This window comes from Alosa sapidissima, chromosome 4, assembly GCF_018492685.1.
Source record: "Alosa sapidissima isolate fAloSap1 chromosome 4, fAloSap1.pri, whole genome shotgun sequence".
Taxonomy (NCBI): Eukaryota; Metazoa; Chordata; class Actinopteri; order Clupeiformes; family Clupeidae; genus Alosa; species Alosa sapidissima.
In genome coordinates this window covers 23,617,936-23,645,127 of record NC_055960.1, presented here as the reverse complement: position 1 = coordinate 23,645,127, position 27,192 = coordinate 23,617,936, and the positions used below count along the sequence as shown (strand labels likewise).

The window sequence follows — 27,192 nt, the reverse complement described above, 5'->3', positions numbered from 1 at the left end:
CATGGAGACTATGAGTGACCAGCCTACCCAATGGGGTCAAAGACGACACGAATTGTAGCAAAACAGGAGCACTACCTGTATCATTCACTGCCCTGGCACAGTGGATGCATTTAATATGTTGAACATATAAAAATAAACCACGACAAAGCAACACACATTTTGTACAAATAAAAACCTGAAATAGTTCCATTGACAAAGTTGATCGGAGTGTGTTTCAATTCATAGAGGTGAATACAAGATTTACATAGGTAACTAAAACACTGCAATTGATTAGCACAGTAAACCTTGTTAAAAATTTACATAATCTATTATATATATATTTATATATAATATAAAAATCCATGGCATGATACCGTTATTTAAAATAGCTGCATGATGGTGGTGGTGGTAATAATAATAATAGAAATAATAATGATAATGTAACATTTTAACTTTGATGACCTTATGCAGCTGACAAAATGTTGATGATTCAGAAAGATGACTTAAAAAAAGATTTCTATTGCCTGAAAACATAAAGCCAAGAGGCTTGTCAATGACACAAGTTTGCAAAGGGGAGATGGTTCACAGGCTGATAAAATATTTTAAACAAACAAACAAAAAAGTCTTCAGAATTTTACAAGTATAAAAGGCTACAAACATTAATAAATTACATCACTGACACATAAACACTTCACAAGGTGCTAGTAAAATAACTTTGAATCCCATCAGGGGCACTAAAATCCAAACAAGAGGCTGGTTGTTGAAACTTGATTTTCTGATGTTTTTGATTTTTTTTTTTCTTCTTTTTTTTCCCTCAGAGATTTCCTCTCTTGTATCTGAATCACAATACATGGAGCTTTGTGTATGTAAGGCCATATGATAGTAGATGTAATGTGGTTTCCTTTGATCACCAGGCAACACCTTTGTCTAGTAACACACACCAAAACAAAATTTAAACAAAAACAAAATAAAAACCGAGTAATGGGATTAACAAAATGAAGCCAACTATTTGGGTATCTAACATAATTAAAAAGTAAGGACTATTCATGTATCTTTTTATATACCTTTTGTTTATAATTAGCAAAAACTAGTAAAAATGTATAATGAAGTATTAAGGAAAAAGGATACAAAAAGTAGTCATTTAAAAAGCTATGTACAAGCTACATTCTACATACTGTACTGTGAAGCCATACAAATGCATATTTCAGTCTAAGGAAACAGGTGCTGCCTGCGAAACAACTAAGGAGAGATTGAGAAAGTATCCCCATGTAAGCCAAACACAGACGGATAAGGCTTATCATCAGAGTTGAAGGTCCCATTTAATTAGTGTCTCAGGGTTTGGAAATCATTCATCCTTTCAGACGGACTGAATTTGTGCAAATACAGTTGTGAATTCAGGTGGAGAAAAGCAGAGTGCTGGAGAGGGTCTCCCTGATCTACGGCCCTAAATATGTAGCACAGTTTATGGTTGTGTTTAACACCACAGTTTATGGTTGCGTTTGCACAATATGGTATTAATGTTCAAATGTTTATCAAATGGATTGCATGCCTTTGCATCTAGCTACTTAAGCAACAAATGAAGAAATATTGAACAAAAAAGAAAAGAAACAGTTCCTCTAATGCTGATATATGAATCAAAGCACAACTTATAATTCAGTAATTTACTGAAAACATTATTTTTTTCCTATCATGCAATGATATGTTCACTACTGAATGAATGCGGTGCCATTTCATTAGAATGACAATATGGTTCAATAAAAAAAAAATACAAAAAAAAACTTGTGTGGATTTAAATATGTGTTTAAATAGTTGGAAGTTGCAAATGGAAGCTAGCAGGCTATTTTCCTTTTCTGCCTATTTCTGCATTGTATGAAGCAAAAAAGACATTTACCATGACTAACAAACATGACTTCATTTTTGTGCTTCCAAGATGTTCTGTAAGTGCCTCTTGGCTTTTCCGTAGAATACCTATGACATGTACAATTATATTAGGTCAATAAATAGTATCAGTGATAGTGCTTAGCAAAAAAGTTAACAAAAAATCACAACTGACAAAAAGCTAGAGGCCCATCATGAAGAGAGCAGATCTTACACTATAATTTCCTTCCTCGGTGGCAAGGGTAGAAGTAAGTCTTGTACTGAACCGCTGTAAAGAACCGCAAAGGAGCCATTCCTCTCCAAATTCCACCGGTTTCAAAATCACTCAAGTGATGATAAGCCTGATCCAATACAACAGGAATGAATTCCCAGTGACAATAACGCTTCCCCATACTCACACACATATACACATATACACACACACACACACACACACAAACACACTCAACATACAGAGACTCCCCTCCCGGCCCCCACCAAAAACCAATGCATACATGCAACCGGATCACATGCAAGGGATACTTTCTACATCTTGGAATGACTGCTATGCAAATTTTCCTTATGTCTCGAGCAACCCCTGATAAAATGACAGCTGTAGTAAAATGAGACAAAAATCCTCTTAAAAAATATTAATAGCAGGTATTTTGTACACTTTTCCATATCTGAAAGTTATAAAGTATATGTTGAGGCAAAAGCCTGTTTATTTTTTTTTTTTTTGTTTTTTTTTTTTTTTTTGAGCTATGTTGTTCTTAGAAATCAAAAAGGTTGTAGTTGGCTTCTCTCCGCCTTCGGTCAGGTTGTCCACTCCTCTCTTTGACAGGCAGGGTGGGGGGATCAAGGTGAACGTTAGGAGAAGGACTATAGGTTAGGGAGGGGTAGGGTGGGCTGGGATAGGCCAATCCATGGGTCCATTACATCGGGAGAATCGAGAAGTATCCCAGTCCTTTCACTGCTGTCCCTGGCTACAGAAGGAGTTTCCCATTCCGATGGATCTTTAGGATCTTTCCCAGTCTCTGTTTGGCTGTTGCCATTCCTTTCTTTAGCCGCTTGGCTAAATTGTGAGATGAACACACACACAAAAAAAAACATATTTGTAAGAATATTTTGATATAAAAAACAAAGAACATTATATGTTATTTATATTTTAGATACAGTACATCTGTGAAGAATGTGGACTGAAGTGTGGGATTAGTACTGCAAGTTTCACCTGAACTAGAACCATCATCTGTCAGACCCTCTCTCTCCTTACCTTCAACAAACATGTACAATCAATTACCTTCAGAAGACCGTAGATGAAGGATATGAAAATGTCATTTTGAAGAATGACACAATAGTATTTTTCACTTGTGTGTTCACTTAACACATTTCCCTTTACACTACACAACATTCACTCTTCATAGTTTACACTGCATCCAGGTAATCTCTACAAAAAGGCTTGTTCAGTCTTTAAGTCTTTAAGTCTTTAAGCCATAACATCACAACATTGATTTTCATCAACAGAATGTCCCCTAATATCTTTACCACCTGCAATGACACGTGCACAGGTGAATGTGAAACCTAATAGCCGCAAACCCACTATTTGACTTGTACTTGACTCGTTAATCCTGCATTCCACCTTGACACCACCTCAAGCACCACTAAGAACAGGTGGGCAGGAGGGTAAAGGTGAGGCCAGAAACCGGGGGACAAGAGTCCTGAGGAAGCCCCGCGGAGGCACCATTAAGCACCAGAAGTGATAATGGGAAAGTGATTAGCCTCCATAGACCTTAATTTGCCCAGCTTTGGCCCAATAATGGAAAAGCGGCTATTCAGTACCAGAAGAGAGAGCTGACCTATTGTACAATGAATGGTTAAATTATAATGGGTCCTGTCTCGTCTGTCTACCAACATTTAACTGGCACTCGGTCGCCATCACCACCCACCTTTGGCGTCGGCTGCGCCCGCTCCCGCTCCTGCTCCTGCTCCTGCTCCGGCTCCGGCTCCAGCTCCAGCTCGCTCCCCTTTGGCCCCGCTGGGCGCCGAGCTGTTGTTGTTCTGTGAGGACGTGGAGGGTCTCCTCTGGCTGAGGAAGACGCCTGGTGCCATCGGCTGTGAGCCACCGGCCGTCTTGCCCGCCCCGGCACCCGTGCTGTACTCGTGGTCAGAAAGGAGGCCCTCCTGCGAGTCCAGCGGGGGCTCTGGCGAGCTGCTGTCCTGAGAGTGTCTCTGGGGCTCCTCCACCACCAGGGGCGCTGGCGCTGCCTTCTTTTTGGTGCTCTTCTTCTTCTTCTTGATCTTCTGCTGCTCCTCCTGAGGTGCAGGTTGGGGAAGAGAGGAGAGGACACACAAAAAACAGGGTCGGGACTTAGCACTGTGTCATGTTCTAGTTGACTCTTGTCATTGATGAGTGATTGGTATAAATAGACAACATATGTGTCTAAGGTCAGACAGAGCTCAGAGCCAAAAGATGGAGAGAAAGAAAGAGAGAGAGAGAGAACATGAGGAGATGCAGATGCAGAAGTACTGATAGGTGCGGTAGTAATTCCTAGCTAAGGACTCCTCTGCACTGTAGTTTGAATGTTATTATCTTGCTGTAAGTCGCTTAAAAGTGTCTGCTAAATGAATAAATGTAGATGCCTAGGGAAGAGCAAAAAAAGACAAAATAGTGCAAATAAGAAAATACACGGACAGGAAAGGTTTACAAGAGAAAAGAGAGAATGACAGAAGAGGTGACCGAGAGAGAGAAGGAATGATGATTTAAGGATGACTGTGGCTGTATTAACCTGATGGGAGAGTTTGGCAGCGGCAGCTGCCAGGCCTGTCTCTATGGATGCCACCCGCGCGCCCTCACGAGCAGGCCTCTCCTGGCGTGGAACAGAGGGGCCGACGCGAGCTGAGAGAGAGAGAGAGTGAGCAAGAGAGAGAGAGAGTTTGAAGACCGTAACAGAGGGAGGGAGAGAAAACAGAAACAGAGATGGTATGTCCCACATTAAAGACACAGCTGTTGTCTTTGCACTGACACAACATGCACTAAAGCTGCATGTAATCTATGTGACGTGCATTTCAAAACTACAGTACTGTCGATGTTTACACCGCCATGTCACCTGCAGCCCCCATACGGGCTGAACGTGCGCAACAGTTCAAACCTCGGTGCGGATGACTGACAGGACGTTTACAGCTAGGCGCTATGATGTTATTCCAGAACTCCACCACATCCTATCCCATCAGCAACGTTCTGCCTTTTGGGAATCTGAGGCTTGAAACGTTCCACACCCGATGGAGGAAGATTTGCTGTACCTGTAGGACTGTATGGAGTGTCGTCTGAGTTTTTCCTCTTCTTCGATCGTGACTTGAAGATGGGGTTGTCCTCCTCAGATTCCAAAGAAGGATATACTGAAATGAGTGGAATAAAGCATTTATAACGGCATGTACACAGTGAATGTTATCGTTTAGCAGCGCAAAGAGCTGAAGATCATTTTAGGACTTACAACAGGGGAAAAAAGTGACCTCTACTGTAAATTATCCAAATAATAATTCTGAAGAAGCCAAGATTAGTGCTTTTTGGCATAACTATTTTTCAAACTGCTCTGAGGTATCAAGCAAAGCAGAAATGTTCTAGTTCTATTGTGTTACTGTTTACTTTGGCTTGAGAGATAGAATGATATGAGCAGACATGTGTGTGTGGTACAGCTGCTGGACATCTGGTTCAGTCCTCTCTCTCACACACACATGCACACACTGCGCTTGCATGCCCGTAGATTTTTCGAGACACGCATGTATTTTCCGATGCTTAAATGATCAGTAACGGTAAAAAAAAAATCCTTGTTTACAAATCACAGGTGGAAGGAATCCAATCGAGTGTGCACGCCTGCTGTTTTTTCTTTTTTGATAAACCAGGCACATGTGGTCTCTGGATGGGAATGTGCGTGCCACTTATGACTAATTAGCATATCAGATCAAAACGCATTTAAAACAACAGTTTAAGGCTCAGCTTAATGACTTATTAACAGGCTTCTAATAGCCTTGCTGTTTTTGGAAGAGGTTCACAAAGCGCACGCTGTTGGAAGCAGGGACCGACTGGAACGAGTCGAAGGCAGGCGAGCTGAGAGTTCTCCTGCCCAGAAGTAAACACAAGCACTGTCACTCACGCTTTAATTACGACTTCCTGCTCGGAATCAGAAAGCTGCTAATCAAACTGTTGATACAGCGTGAAGGTAATGCCGGGGTTGACCTGTTCTTTTAGCAGCACCTGGGGATCGTGCGTCACAAGATGCCTCATGCACATACCAGCTGGGCCCATTACACTTCCTGTTCCTGTGACTGGACTTGGGGTCGACTGTGGACAGTGCTAACCGTTAACAGCAATAACAGATAGCTGGGTCCCATTTGCAATAATTAAAGGATCACACAAACTGTGCTTCTCGTTCAACTTTCCATGAGATGTTCAAAAAAAAAAATCTTTGAAGAAAATCTACCAATACCTGTGTAACACATTATATTCCTTACCGGACATACCGGTGATCAGTACATTTGCCATTATCTGCCATCTAATTTTCATCTCCTCATCACAATGCCCCCAATAAACCAAAACCCAGTGTCCCTTACCGTAATCGGAGTCCCTGAAGCATGCTTCCAGGTGGTCATGGTCATCATCGAACATGTCGGGGCTCTCCACACCGCTGGTCTTACGACTCTTCTTGGGTGGCCGCTTACTTTGCTTCTTGCTGTTGGTGTTGCCACCTCCACCACTACTGGCACTTGTCTTCTTTGATGCCTGTCCGCCGTGCGAGTTGCTCTTTGACTGGCTGTTGCTCCAGGACGGCGTCAGACAGGAGACTGAGGACGGCAGGTTAGCCATGGACAACATGCCCTGAATGGCTTCCTGTGTGCTGGGGGATGCAGGTGGCTGACTGTAAGTCCATCAATAAGAAATACACAACACACATAACATTACTCCCAAAGTGTCAGTGACGAATGGGGAAGATATCGAGTTTTGTTGACTTCTAGTGATCTTTTCTTTTTCTGTATTTCTTTTGTGGGAGAAGCACTAGCAGAGCAAGCAGAGAGCGACTGGGATTTAAAGCGCGCAGGTTGGAAGCCGCATGTCTTGGGGGCAAGGAGGGCACACAAAAGCTGGGGTAGCACCAGCTAGCAGTGGAGAGTGGAAGACTGACACTCAAACTCAAGCCACAGAGCAAGACCCAGATAGCAGCGGATCTGAACTGCGTCTGGCCACCATCAGGCCCAGCATCGGCCACTATTTGGATTCAGCTGAATGCTCAACAGATGACATTATCAGTCCAGAAACAGACAACTAGTGACGCCCAGCGCTAATAGCTAAAATCTGACCCGTATTAAAGCGTAAACATTGACTCCAGTCAAACCATGCATACCATCAGGATGACATTAATGATGTCATAAGTAGCCATGACGGCCGGTCGGGGTGACCTCACACTATGAAGTGGCTTTTGATGGTAATATTTATGACAGCTGTGCAGGCATAAAGGATTACAAGGAGTGCAATCAGGACTTACAATTGCCCACACCGTACAAAGTGAAACGGACGGCTAAGAAACAGCCCCTGATGAAATGTTATAAACTGTTATCGAAATATGTGAAAGTTGTAAAAAGCATGCCACGGGCTGTCATGGTGTCTTTTGACATCTACTGTATCTCTGTCTGCACAGAACTGGAAGAGCTCTAATGTGCTTCCAGTCTTACAGCAGTTCAGGAGCATGGTATGACTATTTGTAGCTAACAAATACCTTAACTGTCAACATTGTTTTTGTGCAACAAAAAACAGCTCTATTGAAATCAAACACTTCTATATCCACCACAGTATTACCTTCCCTCAAAGTACAACTGTACAAACGGGAACAAACTTACCTGCCAAATATTATCCAATAACATTACCATAATCATAACACAATCAGCTATTCTGCACTGGTTTTCAGACTAAAGTAATCTCCAAACATCTTTTGTGCTACACAGGCTGACACAGGAGTGACTATTGTTTCCCATAAGAGCTCAGTTCTGTACTTATTCGTGGGAGCCTTGGATACTATGACATAACTGGCAAGTATATTATGATGACTGCAATGCCATTTACGTTCGGCCCCATGAAGAGTAATTGGGGCTCACTCAACTTATTAGGCCATGATATTATGAACATGACCTGGAGAAGGGTAGCGTTCAACATGTGCCTCCAGAGAGAAAACCACGGATTTAGCTTGTCCAGATTACCACCTATTAAGTCATTAACCAGTGCACTGGAACAATGAGAAAAGTGAATGCTTAATGTGGTTATAATTGACCAGAGTCATTTCCTTTCCCCGCAGCCCTAGCGTCATATGTCAGCTTTAAAACGCACGAAAAATAATTTGAGAAATTAACATATTTTAGCGGTGTTTTCCCTGTGCTTGCCTAACGTTGCTAATTTGCAGCTTTCAGCGCAGTGGAAATAGACCATCAAAAACTGACCAAAACAGCAAACAGCACAATGAAGAGGAATGGCTCGAGGCAAACCTGCATTTGACAAATTAATCGTGGAGGGGGATCAAACAAACACTGGCTATATATGTAAACTGCTGACAGGATCTGTGTAAACTATTACCTTTTCCAGTGGTTGATTCCCCATGCACAGTCATATAAATAGCTGCATATGGTACTGTTTATGGTGGTGCCCACATGAAAAAAATAATTAAGCAAGGACAAATGCTATGTTTTGGTTTCAAAGTTAACCAGCCAGGTAAACTCATCAGCACGTAAACTAAAGCCTCTAAACCCAGAGTAACGCCACATTACATATGGGCCACCAGATCCCTATGAGTCTTCTGTTATTTCAGATATGCCATTGCAGATGTAATTCAGAATTTATTCCTCAATCACAAACTATGAGAAGAAGTTGGCTTTTGTTAAGTCAACGCGCTGATAACGACGAGCAGATGAATGCAGCCTGGGTAGATTACTGGTGCGGTAGTTTTTATGTCGATACGTGGCGCAATGCCAAAGCAGAATTCCCTGACAATATTTCCAATGATTCTCTTACAGCCCGAGGGATTGATGACCATGCAAGTAATGTGAGGCCCTGCTCTAAAGATGTGGATCTCTCGATGTCTTCATATTCTGTGATTGGACGATGGCGATGTGTAATATAGACAAACAGTGAGGCGGAGGCACGGCCGTTCTACCTGTTTGCGCTGTAGTCGATGCCGCCCACTTGCTTGCTGGCCTGCAGCAGGTCCAGGATGCCAGCCGCACTGCCACCCTTCTTCTTGACCTTTGAGTTACGCCCTTTGACCTCGGGCTTGGCTTCAGTGTCTATGTGAAGCGACTCTTCGTCTGAAGAGTCGCCGTTCTGGATTGACAGAAAGGAAGGGTGGGGAGACAAAAAAATGAAACAGAATCGATGCCAACATGTGTAAAAAAACAGAACAACTTAGAGTTGGGAATGCCTCTCAAACCTCAAGATACCTATTCATGGCAAGGAGGCTTCACATTTCACATTTGCAAGTGATAAACTTGCCTTTGTTTCAACTGTTTTTTAATTAGAGCACGATAGAGCTTCAGCTGGCCTAATTTTGGAAAAATGTCGACACTAATGCAGTAGTACAATGACCTAAAATGTGGTTAAGACGGGCTGCAGTGAGATGGTAAAACCAGACGATGAATGGATTTGAGTTTGTTAAACACCAAAGCTAAGGTCATTTTTTGGCCTTAGGCGACCCTCCATTCAAACAAACAATCAGGGGGCATCTGGTGTGGTCGCTTTTCTCACTCTCACTTGATTCACACCGCAGCTATTCCCTTCATCAGGCTTGTGGTGGTGTCCGGCTCAACACTGGCAGCCCTCTCGGCCTTTGATCCATGCTGTGTGTTGTTCTAAGCGCGAACATTATGGGAGAATTACGACGGGCCCAGCCCATCAGCTGCACTAGCTAGGAGCACAAACAGATCGCCTGCGAATTCGATCCCTGCTGGTGTTTGCGACTGGGGGTTTTAAACGCACCCATGAGGAACTCATTAACAATGCCTGTGGACCAGCCAATTGTGTTGCCGAGCTTGATTCTCGGAATTAATCATTTGTCACACCTTTTCATGCGCACCAGGGTAAATACTGGCCCGTGATTTAAGTGATTGGGAGTTATGGACGTTAGCTCTGTTACAGCGTTTAAATTCAGAGGGTTCTGTTTTCAGTCGAAGGGTCCTGAGGAAGATTAGAGTAAATTAGCAGAGCATCAAACTTACCTTCAGAACCGAGGGCTGCAGCTTTGGCTTTTTGGAAGGCTGAATGGGCTCTTTGATGTTTGATAAAACTGGCAAACAAAAATGACAATGTTGTAAATATTCTCCATGCTCAAGCAATGAGTATTACATCTGAAAGGTTTTATCTGTACTTAATCTAGCAAGTGCAGATGGGGGGTGGCTCTTTGAAGTGCATCAGTCTTTCATTCTCGTTAATTCACATTAACTTAATAAATCTTCAACATGTCAACCATAAATGAAAGAAAAATGGTGAGGTATTAGTGGCAGTTACATTTCTGAAGTGCTGCCTCTTGACTCAGGTGCTTCACTTCTTTTGCAGTGGTACTTACATGACAAATCCCTCTTCACCGCATTTTTTTTCCTCCTGATGGGGAACTCGTCAATCTTGAGCTCGCCTTCGTCTGACACATACTCATACTCGTCTCTCACAGGCTTGTTTTTGTCCTCTTTCAGGTTTTGTAATGATCCGAACACACTGGAGTTTGTCTGTGGTTTAAGTGTCTTTGAACTAGGAAGAAAAGAGCAGAAAATCTTAGGAAATGTGAGCAGTTTCTGCCTCAGTAGTTATGGATTACCAGTTTAAATCATTTTAACTCATCAGATGTAAATACGTTTTAAAAATAAATTGTTTAAGCATCTCATCTAGCTATGTTTTTCAACCCACCCCAGCAGTTTCTTGTTGGACATTGAAAAGCTGAACTTATTGTCTTTGTGTCCTAGTGTTGACTTTTCAAATTTGTGCTCCTCTTCCATCTTCAATAAGGAGTCTGGCTTGCTGTTCTGTAATATGAAAAAAGAAATTCAAAAACCAGCTAGCAGTACAGTCCACATGAGTAATGGGAAATCAATGAGCCAGACCAATTCCAACTCTCAATATATCGTCAATCGCAATCAGTTTTAATGAGATCAAATCAAGCCTCCTTGCCAGAGAGCTGTACAGAGCAATAAAAAGCAGGCCGAACATAACTCATGTTGCACTCACCATTTAAATGAAAAATAGTCGGACATGACAGTGATGATAAGACAGCTTTAAATTGCAAATTTCACTGGTAATGGACACACTTAAGTACTACAAGGAATTATGCATTTGTACATGTCGGCTTGATGCAAGGTTTTTGTTTTTGGCCACAGTGTTAACTACTTTTTACATGGAGCCACTTTAGTTCCAAATGGAGACATGTAATTGGCTCAGCAACTTATGCATCTAAAATGCCTCAATCCACTTTTCGCACTACACAGATTTCAAGCGGAGCACCTCCGGCCATGTCTACAGTGATCAAGAGTGAGAGAGCAAAGATGTGGCTGTGGACGACCTTGGTGAACGACGAGCCGAGATTCCCCCTCTCCATCTGCAAATGTTTGGGGAGCAGCAAAGGGAGCACTTGGATCAGGATACTTGGAGTGACTACAAACATTCCAGGGCCGCTTGGCATTGAGTTTTCCGTGAAACTAAAGCCCTCTAATGTCTTCCGTTCACCGAAATTAAGCTTTCCTACGCAGGCCATTCTGTGTTATCCAGCGGTAATGATACAACATGCTTATTTCTTCAGTATAGAAAAAAGAGAGGCATATGTAAATACTTATGCTGCGTGCCATGGATATGACATAGCCTAACGGCATTAGGCAAACCAAGTGGGTAAAAGCGACTGGGACGGCTTTGATGAACTACAGGCAGAAATATTGACTGAGCCACACAGTTATTTCTGCTGATTACTTTGATCTCAGATGTGTTAATCACTTTTGGACAATTCTTCTAGCATTCTCCATGCCACGTTTTTCTTAATTTCGCTTTCTTTTCAAGTGACTATTGAATTGATACTACTTGCAAACAAGTTCAAAGGGGCAATCTATCTCTAATCTATTTTTACATTAAACTGTCATTATGCCATTGGCCTGGTGGAATTCTCCATCATGCTAGTCAGCTAATAGCAATGTAGATGCTAATGCTAGCTCTTACCTTGTATTTCCACTTGGCCTCTGTTTTGTTCTTGTTGTGTTCTCGCATTTCGAACTTCTCTACATCGTTCTGCTTGTTCGGTTCTCTCTCCACTGGGCTCATTACACTCTTTGCCGCCTTCAAAAAATAAGAGATACCCGCTCACTCATTCTTGAGAGTCTGACCAACAGTAGTAGAAATCCGATTCTTTCACACATGAACACTATGTGGAGATTTCGCAAAGACCAAAAATGAGACTCTATAACATGCGTGAGGGTCTCAACTCAAAATATTGAGTAATAAACTGAAAAAAAAAAAACCGACATGTCTTTTCGTCTACCCACCACTCAAAACAACACAGGGGTTGACGGCACCCCGCAGGCAGAGGTCCAGCTTACCTTGCCTTTCTTGGGCTGGTCCATCTTACTAAGAATATCCTTGGCATGGGACTCAAGTGCTGCCAGACTGGAAGGTTTTGGAGGGAGACCGCCATCTTTGGCTTTCTTCCCTTTCTTCTTGCCCCCCTCCTTTACCTTGGGCACCTTGGGTGGTTTGGGCGCCTTGGGCATCTTGGGAGGCTTGGGGGGCTTGGTGGCTTTCTTCCTGGCTGGTTTGTCCCGTGGGGGGGTGGCAACGGGGGACGCCGGGTCCTCGGGCTCCGGGGGGGCCGAGGGCGGTTCCTCGGCTGGAAGCTTGGTGCTGCTGGGTTCCGACTTTATGGCTTTAGTTGCATTCTAGAGAGAGATAGAGGAAGAAAGGAGAAAAATGGACAGAAAGAGAGAGGGAGAAACACATTCTCAATGACAGTTTTAAGTACAACAAAAGTCACCCTGTACCTCCCAAACCATAGATATAAACACTGCCTTTCCTATTCAAACATTTGTAAGAAAGTTTTGCCACTCTGAAATTACTTAAGGATTTCGTCATCTTAACACATTGATAACAAAAATAGCTGTAGTGTCTACATGGTGCATGTAGCTGTAATAACAGGCTTTCAATCCTGTGCGAATGTTGGTTCTGTTGGTGGGCCTGAGTGGCCAATGGTGAGGTTGACACTGGCCAACTGTGTGCTTATGAGGGAAACCTTGAGTAACTCCTGTGAGGCACTTCTCACCTCACAAATCCGAATCTCTTTGGCAAGGTCTTTAATGAGCTGTGTTGGCTTCATGTTCTCGGGAAGTTCATCCTCGTGTTCCAGGAGGGCCTGCAATCACCAGGGGCAACTGTCAATCAGCTAGCTAATGCAGACGCGCATTGCATACACACACACATACCTACACCCACGCACCACTAATGAAAGATATGTTTTTCCACTTTGGTCCTCCCTCCGCTATGATGAGGTTACCTGTTTTTTAGTCCACGACCTGAAGGCTCCATTGATGATTTTGGCACCGTGTACCAAATAGGGAGCTGGCTGCTTATTTGTCTTGTGTAAACCTGCCAAATGAGGAGCAGAGAAATGACATCAACCTTTTACAGTGTTGAACATTATATTACCCTCCAAGTCCACACAGCACCATCACCCACTGCTGAGAGCAGGTAAAGGTTCACTGTAACTGTAACAGTATTCCCTGATGACGTTTAGGGTTATTGGGTCAACTAAATGACACCTTGAATGTATCTCTCTAAAAAGTTCATAGATATGTGTAAAAAAAGTACACCTTTATTTTTCTATATCTAATAAAGAGCACAAACCTTTCAAATGTAAAGACCTATTTAGAATATTCCATTTACACAGGGGCGCAGGACATATTTTGAATGTGAGAAAAAACCCAGACAGTGAAATCAGGGTTCCAGATATTGGACTGCCACTTCTGACCCATTGTCGACCATCAGAATATTTTAAACTTTATGTTAAGATAAGACTGGAGGATGGGCGGAACACCAGATCTGCCCTCAGACCGGCTTCTCGCTATATGGGAGGTCTCAGATTTTACACTTATGCAATGTTACTTTTATTATTTTTGAGTTTTTTCACTGCTGCTTGGGCCAGTGGTTGAATACTCTAAAAGCTGCATGGGATGTTGATATTTTATGAAGCCATGAATGAACAAGAGTTTATACAGGTCATCATATGCTTATGATCCAAACACACATGATCAAATAGTTAGGCCTACTTTAACTGTCTGGTATAAAGTTGTCAATCAAATTACCAACTCAACATGCATGCTCCAACATGCACTCTATGTTTGTTATTGATGTAATGTTAGAAAATGAGAGGAAACACCTGTAATGGCTTTACAAGTTACCAGAACACATGGTAAAGACCACATTTCAATTAACAGACAATTACAATGATTTACAACTTACTTTGCCCTTATAATCAACTATTAGTTTTAACAACATTTCAAAAAGATCTAAATACAATGAATTAATAATAAATTAATTACTACATAGGCTACACACACACATATATATTATATATACACACATGTAAAATGTCTGTCAAATATATAAAAAAAAAAATAGTATGGCTATATCACTTCAGGCAAATGCAAAACTATCTTGTTCATTTAGGCCAAATAATTTCCCCGTTAAAAAATAGGCTATAGCCATGCTTATATACATGCAACATGCTATCTGACATATGGGGGGATTTGATAACTATTGCATTGCACATTGGCTGGGAATGTATACACAAATATGTCAACTTTTTTACTTTGTTTGCCCTCTGAAATGTATTTTATTTTGTTTTGCTGGATTCATTTTGCTTTCCTAATGTTTCAGCTATGACAGGCACAAGTAAGATAGCTACATTTCCAGCTTGTTCAGGACTCTCCCTGAACGCTATTAGATAGGATACACTGTATCAGATATAGTGATACCCTACCTTTACTGTCTATTAGGGATTTATGCACCAAGGTAACTCAAGTAAATTAATTGTGTCTTGTAAATTATAATTAAATGTTTTAGAACTTAAATATGGTGTAAGAGTTACTCATCTTGTATTAGTGAAACTGAAAGCGAGTTGATAAGCAGTAGGCTAGTTGAGTTGGTTATTAAACAGAATAGGTAACGTCGGGATGAGCAGGAGGCGGTTTACAGAAGTAGCCTGGTTCAGTTTATCATGGTTGTTAGACAAACTGATCACATATTTCCAACTGTTACTAGCAGAGTGAAAGTGAGATTGTGCAATCTAGATGGCTGTGGTAGTGCTGTTAATGAGAAGTTTTATTTAGCCTAGGCTATTATTTAGTGTGTAAGGCTTTTTTTTCCGTATCAAAAGTGAGGGGGACGATTGCAGTCTCTTCAAAACTGCGTGTCATATCCCCCGTGCCGCCAGCACGCCTGCATTTACATTTCTCTGGGGTAAAACAAGGTTTGACAGAGCTGAAAACTCCAACTGGCTGACAAACTAGTGTTCTATGATGACCCCGTCATCAAAGGGAATCTTTCAAGGTTTGTCTGTTGGATAAGATGAAACCTCCCATTTTGAAAGAAAAGAGAGCTCTCTTTTCATTCTGGTATTGGCCTGTTAATCGCTACAAACTCATCCATAGCATTACGTCAGCGGAACGGTTTGGCGTACCATGACCACATTTGTAAAATCAGAAAATCATGACAACTGGAACCTCATCATATACTGATGAATAAGTAAAGACAGTCATTGTGTCATCTAATTAGGCCACTAAATTCATTTCACTTGTTTGAAAAAAGGCAAAATAAGAAACAATCATTTTGTGTAAAAGCATGCCCAAACGTTGATTGCATTGGACCGGACACACACACACACACACACACACTACAGGAAATGCAGCCCACGCAACAGTTAAATGAATAACATGAAGGCAGTCTGAAGTCTGAAAGGCATAGAGAGCAAGAAAAAGGAATACAGGAAGAATGAATGAAAGAAAGGTAAGTGGGTACCTGGCCCAGGGCCAGTTAGGCTGTTGGGCAATGTGCCAGAATGTCTACCTGTACTGAGGCGTGCGTGCTCACACACACACACACACACCACCAACAACACCAACAACAACAACAACAATAACAACACCAGCCCTGTTGAGTGGTATCGCCCTTTTGAGATCTTAGATAGCAACAGACTGAGAGAGAGAAAGAATGAAAGAAAGAGAATAAGAGAGAGGGGTAAGGCCTCAACTGTTGCTGTGTGTGTGTGTGTGTGTGTGTGTGTGTGTGTGTATGTGTGTGCGCAATTGCAATCTGGCAAAATGAGGCAACAAGAAGAGTGGAAATATAAACAGATCGTCTGAGACCAGATGAAGCGAGTTTAAACACGGGGTCTGTAATGGAGCAAGTGATTTTGCATGGGCCCAGCCTTTTGAAGCTAATCATCTGTGAACTTGCCGATGCCCCCATCTAATGACTGAAATAATATCGAAGCATCCAGCTGCTCATCTGCGTGGCAGACCTTTGCCAGGAGCATGCAAGAGTGAGAAAGCGAGAGAGACAGAAGAAGAGAGAGAGAGTGTGACAAAAGATAGATAGATAGAGAGGTATTTGAACTGAAACCCAAAAACTTTTTTTCCCCTTTCTAGATCTCTGTGGGCAAGTATGTGATGTGCATGACAGATGAAAACATTCAGGATCACAAAAGCAGGATCACTTTAGAAAAACTCTTCACTGATTTGCCCGTAGGATAATATGCTTGTCAAAAGGAGACATTTGTTCATACGTGCTGACACTAACCAGGATCAGTAAAGGATAAGTCTTTAGCTCCAGTGAGTGAAAATACATGCTAAGTGCTATTAGTGTTGTTCAACATATAATAGTGCGAAATTAGAGTGCATAGCATGGTGTCTGACCTTTGAATCTCTCCAACAAGTGCCGTCCGACGTACCAACAGGCAGTCTCGAAGTTCGAGAAGGGAGTCAGGCTGGCTACCTTCAGCCTCTTTTCCACCTCATACGCCCTGCCAAAGAAGCACACGCAGAGTAGGTTTGTGTTTGTATTTGTGTGTGCCAGTGAACCTACTGTACTTATGAATGGATGTGTGTGTTTGTGTCTTTTTGAAAGTTTATATGAATGTGCAGTGTGCATTTGTTTTCCAAGACACAAATGAATGAAACTGAACTGTTTGTGAGCAAAGTGATTTCTGCCACTAACGAGCCAAGCGAAGCCACATTTGACAGAACAAGGCCTACAAGTTTTATTCTATTTTTTTTTTTTATTTGGACCGGACTGAAATGCGATATTTACTTAAAGTGCAACAGCTCTCGCTCCTTAAGCCCAACCCAGACAGGCCAAAGGAAGACTGGAGCAGTGCTGACCTCTGGGCACTTAGCAAGAATGTAAACTGTGTCTACTGCCAAGCGCAAAGGCTGTTCCCCTTCATAAATGCAAGCTGCCTTTAAATTATACATGGTGCCAAATACACATGCAAACGAAAAGGCCAGCTCCATACCACTGACAAGGAAATTGCCTTAAACACAAGAAAGTTAAAGCACAAGTAGTTTCGTCTGAATGTTCTAATAACAAAAAAAGCCATTTTAAATTGTGAAAAGACAAGAATGTAAGCAAAAAATCCTAAGCCAAATAGTTTTGTTACATTGATGTGCTATACCACCACAAACACAGAAATTACAGCAGACATAATTTTTCCAAATTGTGTTGAGAATAGTGACTTGAGTAGTACAATTCTTAGAGGCAAGTCTTGATCTGTCCTGACATGCTGAGTCTGAAACACACACACACACACACACACACACACACATACATACACAGAGAGAGAGAGAGAGAGACACACACACACACAGAGACGCGCACACACACACACATACACACACAGTTGGCGTTCATTACTGTGAAAACACATCCCACTCACCTCATCTGCATCTCCACACTCAGGTTGTGGACAAAGTGCCCGGAAAAGGACAGGCAGTCAACAGGAGTCAGTATTGCATTGATCCACCCTGAGGCAAACAATAAAGAGTCAAAAAGTGTAAGGAAGACAAGGGAGAAGAAAGCACAAACACTGTAAACAAGGTTCAGAATCATGAAGACTGAAGAAGCTGTTCAAGTGTTATTTCTTTGCCCTTCCACCAAGCAAGTAATCAAATCTGTGAACATTTACATTTGCACATTACATTTACTCGGTTAAATGTATCTATTATTCATTCCAAACCCATTACAGTACAGCACAATAAAACAGCGTCAGCACACAATGTCGTCAGCACTCATGGGGCCTTGCAAAACCAGTGAGCCAGCGGGACAGGGATCGCAGTTCTGGACCCACACTGAGTAACACTTAACCTGGGTAGGCACTGTGATTTTTCTCATACAATGTGGTAACTCATACTATGCGGTTCAGTCAGTCACAGCTGGGATAGGTTTAAACTCTGTGCTAACACTCAACGTTCCACATACCCTGTACTCACACTCCATGTTCCACGTGTTCTAGCAGTCAGGAGCATGGGTGTCCTAGCCTACTCAAACTGCACAAAAGGCAACCAATTGGATGGGAATCCAATGGGGCTCAATTTGGTCTGGGCCAACTGAATCAGAGCCAAAATCACCCAGTGTCTTTACAGCTTTAGAGGTTTAAGGTGACACCAACATTACCTCATTAGTTCAATACCCAGGAAAGACCCCTGACCCTCACTACACTCTTTTTACTACCCCCTTAAGGAAGTGTTATACTCCTTCATGCACATTTATGTGTGTCGAAGACGTGCGTCATTGACTCACGGTCATATATATGTTGGAAGGCACACGACACATGCCGCATGCCACGTTGATGACGTAATTCTCGTCATGCACTGTGTGCGCGGGACACAGACACAGGACTATAATCGGGTCCTTACTGTTCAAAATGTGTATTTGGAGTGTTATAAGTCACTGTGGATAAAAAACATCTGCTAAATGAATAGGTGTCAATGAAATGCATATGTCTTAAGCTCTCTGGCTCCTCACCTGACGGAATGAAGAGAGTTTGACCCTGCTTGAGCGTGCACTTGTAGCACTTGTCCACCTGGTCGGCGAAGAACATCTCGCTATGATTGGAGGAGGACCGCCAGCGCTCGTACAGGGAGAGGTTAGCCGAGGTGGGCTTGATCAGGAAGAAGATCTTCTCTCCCTGAGGATTTTGAGGAGGGGAAACAGGAAAGAGAGTGTGTTTACAAATCAAGCTGTCGGCCTTCAACTCAGACGTCCTCTTCCACATCAAAGCTAGTCAAAGCACGCAAAACAAGTGGCAGGCATTAACAATCGTCCCCAGAGCTCATGGAGTCAGTCGAGAACACTGGAACAGCATTCCATTTCAGCTCTGAAATGGAGAACAAAATGACTGCTCCATTGGAGGGTCATTTTTTTAATTCTGAAGCATGGGTCACCTTTAGCACGTGATACCACACGGAGGCCCCGCCATTCTCGATGTGGAAGTCCGTGTAGCTGTCCTTCACGCAGATTAGGCAGTATTTGGTGACTTTGGGCTTTCCAAGCAAAGCGTCATCTGGCCAGTAATTCTCTACCCACGATAGTTTTCGGACAATCGCCGGACTCTCCACAATGCTATCCATCCTTTGAGAAAAAAAAAAAAAACGTGGCCATCGCCATATTCCAATCTATAAGTAATTTTTTTTATACAAAAACTACTGAACCACAAAACTATTTTACAATATCAAACCAAATACTCCAGGTATTCAATAATATCAAATAATCTAGAGGGACTTTGTGATGTGTTATTTTAGTCTTTAGAACTCTTACCTTGTGTCTGAAAATTCCAGGTTGATAACATTTAGTACTTTCTTCCTGTTTGTGCTATAGTAGTAATCAACAAACTCCTTCAGCTTCATTTTGCTGTCTGTCTGTTTGGTGACATCCACTACATCCACGGGAACATCTGGTCCTACACAAAAAGCAAAATGAGAGATCACTCGCATTGTCTAGGTCATATATGCATTCATTCATTAGGACATCATATTTATCATGGCATCAACTGGAGTGTTGGTGACTACTACAATAAATTGATGAAATTCTATGAAGGACACTGGCTGCTCAGTAAAAAAGGGTTGGTAAATGATAAACTGGCGCCCCCTACACACTGAAATATAGTACTACATTAAGCAGAGTATCGGTGCATGGCAGAGTGCATGAATGAGTGAGTGAGAGTGTGCGTGTGTGTGTGTGTAAGAGAGAGAGAGCAAAAGAAGAAATAGAAATTCAGAGAGGAGGAGCAGTCTCCTTACCGACATAGTTTTCCACATCACTGACGTAGAATGTGGGAGCAGGCATGGATATCCCCAGGCCGTCTTTCTTTAGTACCAGGATGGGCTCGTTGAAGCCATTCTCCTCCAGGTAGTCCATGGTCAACTGATTGCCTGCGAGTTTGACCACCACGTCCTCAGAGCTATGACACAAAAAGAAGATTTTTGCTCATGTGTATGAAAACACTAAGGATACTAAGGTAGCCTACTACAGACTCATAAATTGATTATTCATTTACTCTGTTAGAATACCTGGCCTATAACCTTTTTTGTTGTTGAGCGTCCCTTGTGGTTTTAGAGACATGTCCTTATCATTGGTTTATTAATGTTTTAGTTGTGAGGATCCTGTGTAACTAAAGCTGAGACACTGAGAGAGCTCTTACTTTTCTTCTATTTCTTTGGTCTTATATGAACTCAATATTCGCCAAAACAGCTATAAGCTAACGAGTATAACCCACTTCCAGGGATTTATGCTAAACTAAGCTACCAGTGTCAGACTGGGTTATTGCCACAGAGAAGAGAAGGGTATGTAGCCTATATCTAACCCTGGGCTAGATGGCAAATATTTCCCTCCTAAAAATCCCAAAAGGTTGGTGTGTTCCTTAGAAGTGGGAAAGTTAAAGTGTGCAGCTAGAAACCTAGATGAAGCCAGAACGGCTGTGCCACACTTGTCTTGGATAGCCACAGCTCTTCTGGTTTCTAGGGGAGGTTTTATGAAGTGGGGGGTGGATACAGGCTCTGCTAAACATTATGTTAGAGCTCCCTCTTGTGTCATCTAAGGAGACTGCAAGGTCGGAAATGTGTAATTAGAAAGAGGAAGAGGAACCTACTTCGAATGGGAAATGCTCTGAATGTTTCGTGGGTTTCAATATGGTTTTAGTATATCAGTCTCTGGTAGGCTATGGTGCTGTACCTGGGGAAGGTGCGACTCCGTAGTTCCTTAATAAACACCTGACTGCCGTTCTGAACAGGTCGGACGTCAGTGCTTTGCCCCGTGTCATGCTTGTTCCAGTTCTTTTTCTTTTTCACTGCAGGCAATAAACAGACACAAACACGCTTGGCCAAAATTGCATTTTTTGCCAAAGAAAATGCATGTTCCCCTATCCTAAAAAGATAAAACTTAACAAAGACATATTCAGTCTCCAATCATACAGTCAATTTACAAAATTCTCTCAAAAAACATTAGTGCATTTTAATATAATCCCATCCAGTGTACCAGCCTAGAAATTAGTTGGTGTTTCCAAGATTGAGGGAACCTTGCTTCATAGGCTTTAGCTTATTCAAATCAAGTGCAACTTGCCACTGAAATTACTTTTCCTGGGAAGTGAACACCTGCTAGCCTACTTGAGCTTGAAACAACATGCAAGTCAACAACACCTAGGCAATATGATTGAGGTCATGTTCAGACTTACACGTAGACTTGCCGTGGGTCTTCTCACAGTTTGGACAGTGGTAGATATCGATATCGGGAGCTTCATCCTCATCCACCCCAACACAGCTGTAAATAAAAAGAAAACTTGAACTAACATGCATAGCAAATGGAAAGAATTTGGCCATCTGACCTATTACATTTTTAATTGTTCAACTGTTTTTACAATTATACAAGTGTTTAATAGCCTAGGACTGTGGTCGATGTAAGGTGTCATAACACCTTTCCTATCGTGAAGATTAATGTCAGTAACAGTGGTAATTATGATAAATAAGTGCTATTAATCCGCACTTATTTGAGGCAAGGAGGAGCTTTGAACTGCCGACTAAGAGCGAGCAGATTGACACATCTGGGTCATAATGCTCTCTTAGGTGTGTTAGGCTGCACAGAAATCCAACCAGTAAAACCGAATGCCTTTAAGAACTGGATGAAAAGCTGCCGCGAACGACAGGGAATTACTGCAAAAAAAATAAAAAATATTGCTTAAGAAAATACAGGTTTGAAACGAATGACCCTAATGGCAGCCAAAGCATTCTTTGAAGGCACAACTGGAGTCAGGTAGATTCCTTCCACACGGGGGCGCTAGTTCTCCACAACAAAACGGATATTGAATTGGGAGTTTCCAGAGTGGTATTCTCTCCAGGGGTGGTGTTACTACCATACGCCACACTACTGGACCCTCCCTAGTGGCGACAAATGAGGCTGTGGGTGGTGTGTGTGTATGTTATTGAATCCTGAACAATTTAAGCATGCTTGTTTTCCCAAGAGTATACCAAAGACTCAACTCGCTACCTTAAAGCTGTGAGGACAGACTCTATTTTTCTCTTACACTTTCTCTCCTTCTCTCCTCCTTTCTCTCTCTACTTCCTTCCCTGCCTTTCTCTACTCTTCCATCCCTCTGTTCCTTATCCTATGTATCACACACTCCTCTCTGACTTTATGCATCTCTCCCTCTGTCATATTCTCTGTTTCTCCCTTTCCCTCCCTCTCTCCTCCCTCGACTTTCTTAATCTCCTCTGCCCCAGCAGGCACTGTGCTGGAGCGGGAGATGTGTGGCGATACAGGGGAGAAAGCTGATACTGCCACCATCACCACAGCAGTCACACTCTGCCATCCAGCATCTCCCTCACCCCTCTCAGTGGTCCCACCACCTCTTTACATGCCCCCCCCCCCCACACACACACACACACACACACACACCACTCCATCAACGTTTTTTGTTTGAGAATGAAAACTACATGACGTTGCAGAGCCATTACATAACAAAAGGCATAAGCCATCTCTCTCGCTAACCCTCTCGCTCTCCCTCTCCTCTAACGTCTACGCCCATTTCCGTCCGCTCACGCTGGTGGTGTTGACTGGGCAAACCCCTCTCCCTGGGATGACCTTCACGGCCGCATGGTCTCCTGCGGGCCTCATCCTGCTCATCCGTGTCCAGACGAGGAGGCTCTCGGGCTGGGCTGCACCACCGTGCCACGCTGCCACACAGCATCACATCTTCCAGGCTGTCGCCTCTCAGTCCCTACTGCTGCTGCTCCTGGTTGTTGTCATCCATTATTTGTGCCTACGTAACACCGGGCAGCCTTACCTCTATGCTGTGTTTGATAGCCTAAAGTGGTCATTTGGCCACATTATGACACCAGTGCATTTAAAAGCACTGATTGAAAATGATTAGAGAAATATGATTAGACAATCAATTGATTAATTAATTTACTGACTGAATCATGATGCTCGAATCATACACTTTTACCTACAATGGTTTGTTTGTCATGTCATGACAACATGAATGAATGATTAGCCGACTGAATAAAATTAAATCAAAAGGCAAATATTAGCTTGACGTGAATCATGGGCCATCATGAGAGAGGGTAAATGTAAGAAGGGCAGAAGTCCCTGGAGGATTCCCCACAGAATGGAGGGAATCCTCCTCGGTGAGCCTGGACAGGTCCTGAGGGGAAGAGCCTCTCTCCATGAATTATGCAACTGATTGATAAAACACTGAGACTGGGGACAATTAGGCACAACGCAGAGAAGAAAGAGACAGGAGAGAGAGAGAGAGAGAAAGAGAGTGAATGAGCTAGCGTGAGCGTGTTTAAATGACAGGGACTCTCTCAAGTGCAATATTCGGCACTATTGATGATGAATCATTGGAAACATAAAGTAAGAAAGAAGCAAGAGAAAGTGGAGAAGGAAACTAAATGGGACTTCATTCACAAATCCATCAAAATGGATGCAGGATGTCACATGCCGTCCGACGAATAGGCCAGAGCATTTGCTGACGGTGATGGGAGCAGCCAGGCAGAAAAGACTGTTTTGAAATTGAGCCTGATTTCTCTGACTAAACACACAAGGTGAAATGCTGACTCAGCATACGCGGCACATCAGGGGGGGAAAGAGGGAATGTGTGAGGCCTCCGCTGTGCCAAGAGAACCTGCCGCCTCAAACCGCCAGAGAGATGGGTGATGTCATCACTCACTACCACCTGAGGGGAATGCACCTCAACACAAACAAACTCAGCAATGGGGTGAGGGTGGGGGTGGGGTTCGAGGTTTGGACTTGTGTACAGAATGGCAGCTATAACAACAACCAGAGTGAAATCTTATCCCTAATGACATGACAGCAGGGGCTGTGCAGGGTATGTGACTGAGGCTGTCTGATACACATGGGCAAACACACACTGAAATATCTGACAAGAGCGCACATTAATGCATTCACATGAACAAACAGATGTCAAATATAACTCACAGTCCTATACACGTGCATACACTAATTCAGATACACACACAGACACACAATACAGCAGACTAACGAGAACTGTCCCTGTTCCCCAGATAACAAAGGCATAGCCTATGTGCAGACTTTTGGAGTACTAAAGCTGAGCATAGAGAATGTCTCACACTCATACTGGGCTGTAACCGTAAGAGGCTTACAACCAGCACTGCTTCTGCAGAGGAAATATACTCAAAAAGCGAAGTGACAACACAAAGCCTTGAAATGGAGACTATTGCTTAAAAACTGATTGTTGAGGTGCTGGAATGTTGTTGAATCTTATGATGCTGCGTTCGTCAGAGATGTTCAAGACAGCTGGAGCAAAACAACTGTTGTTTTCGGATGTTTCACTCTTTCTGGGTGTCTGGGCAGGCTGCTAAATTTAGCGCTCTCCACAGCAGACGCGTAGGCCTACACACGAAGTTACACCTGTGCAAAATGAAGTTAATATCAGAACCACCTTGAACTAAATAAAATGATTCAGTGATTTGATACTGTGTAATGTTTTCAAACAACTACGCAGCATATAGCCTAGTTATCGAAAAGGTATCTCTGAGGAAGGGACGTCAACTAGGCTATACATGCCCATTTATAATGTTGTAGGCTACAATCATTTGCAAACTCAAAATTAAAACTGAACTGTTATTATGACTATAAGTGCACGGTCATTTATAACATTGCAATTTAGTTTGACACTGTAGTTCTTCAAGTCAAACCAGGACGCACGAGGACCACCAAAAGTTCTCGAGGAAACTGCACAGCGCGTGTCCCTACGGGTGACTGTAAACCATTATCACATTATAGCCTCTAACGAACAGCTTTGACTGGATGTCAAACACACGTACCCTAACAAAACCAGACTGAAAACATCCAAAAGCAACACGAGGGCTAAAATGATCAGACACCCTCCGATAACACACAAACGTTTACAATGGCAATAAATCACAGAACACTGACGTTTAAAAACCTTGGCTTTATAGCCCAATATTCTGCTTGCAAGTAAATAGTCTAAGTCAAATAAGAACTGCACTAAATGCATTATTCTCTGATTACTGCTAAACTAATTTATGAAGGCATTAACTATTGTGCAAGGAGGTTTTTTTTAAATGTCTATAGGCAACACAAACCCATTTTACAGACCATCAAAGGGTTAACGTTAAACGCGCGTAAATATCCCAGTCACTGAGGTGAAACGCTTGTTCTCAGTTTTAATTTATTGGGTTTGTACCGAAAGACTTATTAAGAAATGTGTGTTTGCTTCACACTCATTTTGAGCGACTTGCAAACGGCAATTTAATAGTGTTAAAAGTGAAAAGCACTATGAAACGGTCGAACTGGGCAACTTGCATTATTGCGGCGGGCTAACTAAATTGCTATGACTAGGGAGCTGTCAGTATCGCTTCAGAGAATTCAGCAAATAAAACGCAAATTCAAAGTTCACACTCTTATAAGGTTGGCGCTTTGTTTGATTACCAATGTAGTGGACAACGTTTAGGCTACTATTATTCATACAATCCATTTCCCTCTATGACATGGCTCTACCCTGCAATGTCTAGCACAAGCGGGCTATTATTCAAACTGGATCTCCTTTCAGCTGCCAATATCTTCGTGGAACATTTGCGTTTACAGTGTTTCAATTCGGATGGAACAATGTAACCTCATAAACGCGATACACGTCCCTAGAAAGAAGGGAACAAAAAGTCCAGACAAAAGAAGGAAAAATGAATCTGGACGGTTGTGTTCTGCGAGTGGGGCTATGCTCGCAGACACCCACTGATCTCTCCCCGCTACGACAACGGCATAGGCTACGGCCGATATGGAACATGAAAAGACAGCGAAAACGCGCATCTGACACGTCTGCGATTCTAAGATGTTAATTTCTAGTGGATAATTACTTTGTTGTTGACAAAATGTTTTGTTGTTCACAAAAAATGTCTCAACCAAGCCAGCTAAATATAACTCCGCCTTCTTCTTCAAGCGGCCTCGCTCTTCTGGCATTACAAATGTAGCCAGTGAATGTGCAACATACACAGTCAAAAAACGAGTAATGACTTACAATCAATATTGTGCAAAATAACAGATAACGACACAACGTATTCATGTATTTACCTGCCGTGGAACCAATCCTTACAAGCATCACATTCGATCATAAACTGTGTTACGTCGTAAGGTAATCTGCAGATGCAATATACTGGTACAGTCGCCATGTTAGATCAATTCACAACAACGCCGGAGAGACGGGGGCAGCAGGAACCCTCCTGCAACAAAATAGCAATATGAAGATCTTCAGAGAGCTCGCTGTTCCGCTGGACATCTATTCACATCCAAGACCATTATAAATCCATGGTTGCATCCAGATCAGAATGTTGACGAAATGCCGACGTTGTTGAGTTTCCTAAAGTACATTATTCCATGCTTGCCCCCTGGTGACTGCACAGTAACGAGACTTTCATAAACCGTAAGAAAATGTGTCCTTTCATTGTAATATTGTTACGTCAGCTTGTAAGACGAAATTCACCCTCTCAAATCAAAATGAATGAATCTCATTAACACTGCAGCTGTTTCGCAGGGTATCCCGGGACGATGCAGAAACGAAAATTTCACCACTGGGGAACTCCGCGGTCGACGCCGAGGCTTTAGCATGCTTTGATAGTAAAGAATCGAGGCGATCTGAAGCCGCGTTTAATGTTATCTGCGTGACATCATTTGCCATATGGATGCGTGACACTTTAAATACGCCATTTCAAGAGCTATGCGAATTAAGAGCATTTAACCAAATAATAAATAGCCCATAA

At 42.5% G+C, this 27,192-nt stretch overlaps 2 protein-coding genes across 6 annotated transcripts in view; one reads left to right on the top strand and one right to left on the bottom strand.

Moving 5' to 3' along the window:
• Positions 1-27,192, top strand: part of barx1 (BARX homeobox 1) — a 112,405-nt gene that overhangs the window by 76,484 nt on the left and 8,729 nt on the right. The gene's annotated exons all lie outside the window — the stretch shown is intronic.
• On the bottom strand, positions 77-27,020 carry phf2 (PHD finger protein 2). 5 transcript variants are annotated; one of them, XM_042090569.1, is made up of 23 exons: positions 26,507-27,019; positions 21,612-21,697; positions 21,113-21,227; positions 20,182-20,342; positions 19,700-19,841; positions 19,327-19,513; positions 18,908-19,070; positions 17,820-17,907; positions 16,801-16,907; positions 13,383-13,474; positions 13,152-13,241; positions 12,436-12,771; positions 12,059-12,175; positions 10,766-10,881; positions 10,431-10,609; positions 10,084-10,151; positions 9,027-9,193; positions 6,442-6,746; positions 5,134-5,229; positions 4,620-4,729; positions 3,780-4,146; positions 3,065-3,106; positions 77-2,908 (listed from the first exon to the last, which is right to left on the bottom strand). In XM_042090569.1, exons 1-23 carry the CDS (start codon positions 26,602-26,604, stop codon positions 2,820-2,822), a joined length of 3,321 nt encoding a protein of 1,106 aa, XP_041946503.1. In that variant the 5' UTR covers positions 26,605-27,019; the 3' UTR covers positions 77-2,819. The 5 variants fall into 5 exon arrangements, with proteins under 5 accessions (XP_041946503.1, XP_041946504.1, XP_041946507.1 ...); XM_042090570.1 differs by having other exon boundaries at positions 6,442-6,725; positions 26,507-27,018; XM_042090572.1 differs by having other exon boundaries at positions 2,723-2,908; positions 3,065-3,101; positions 26,507-27,018.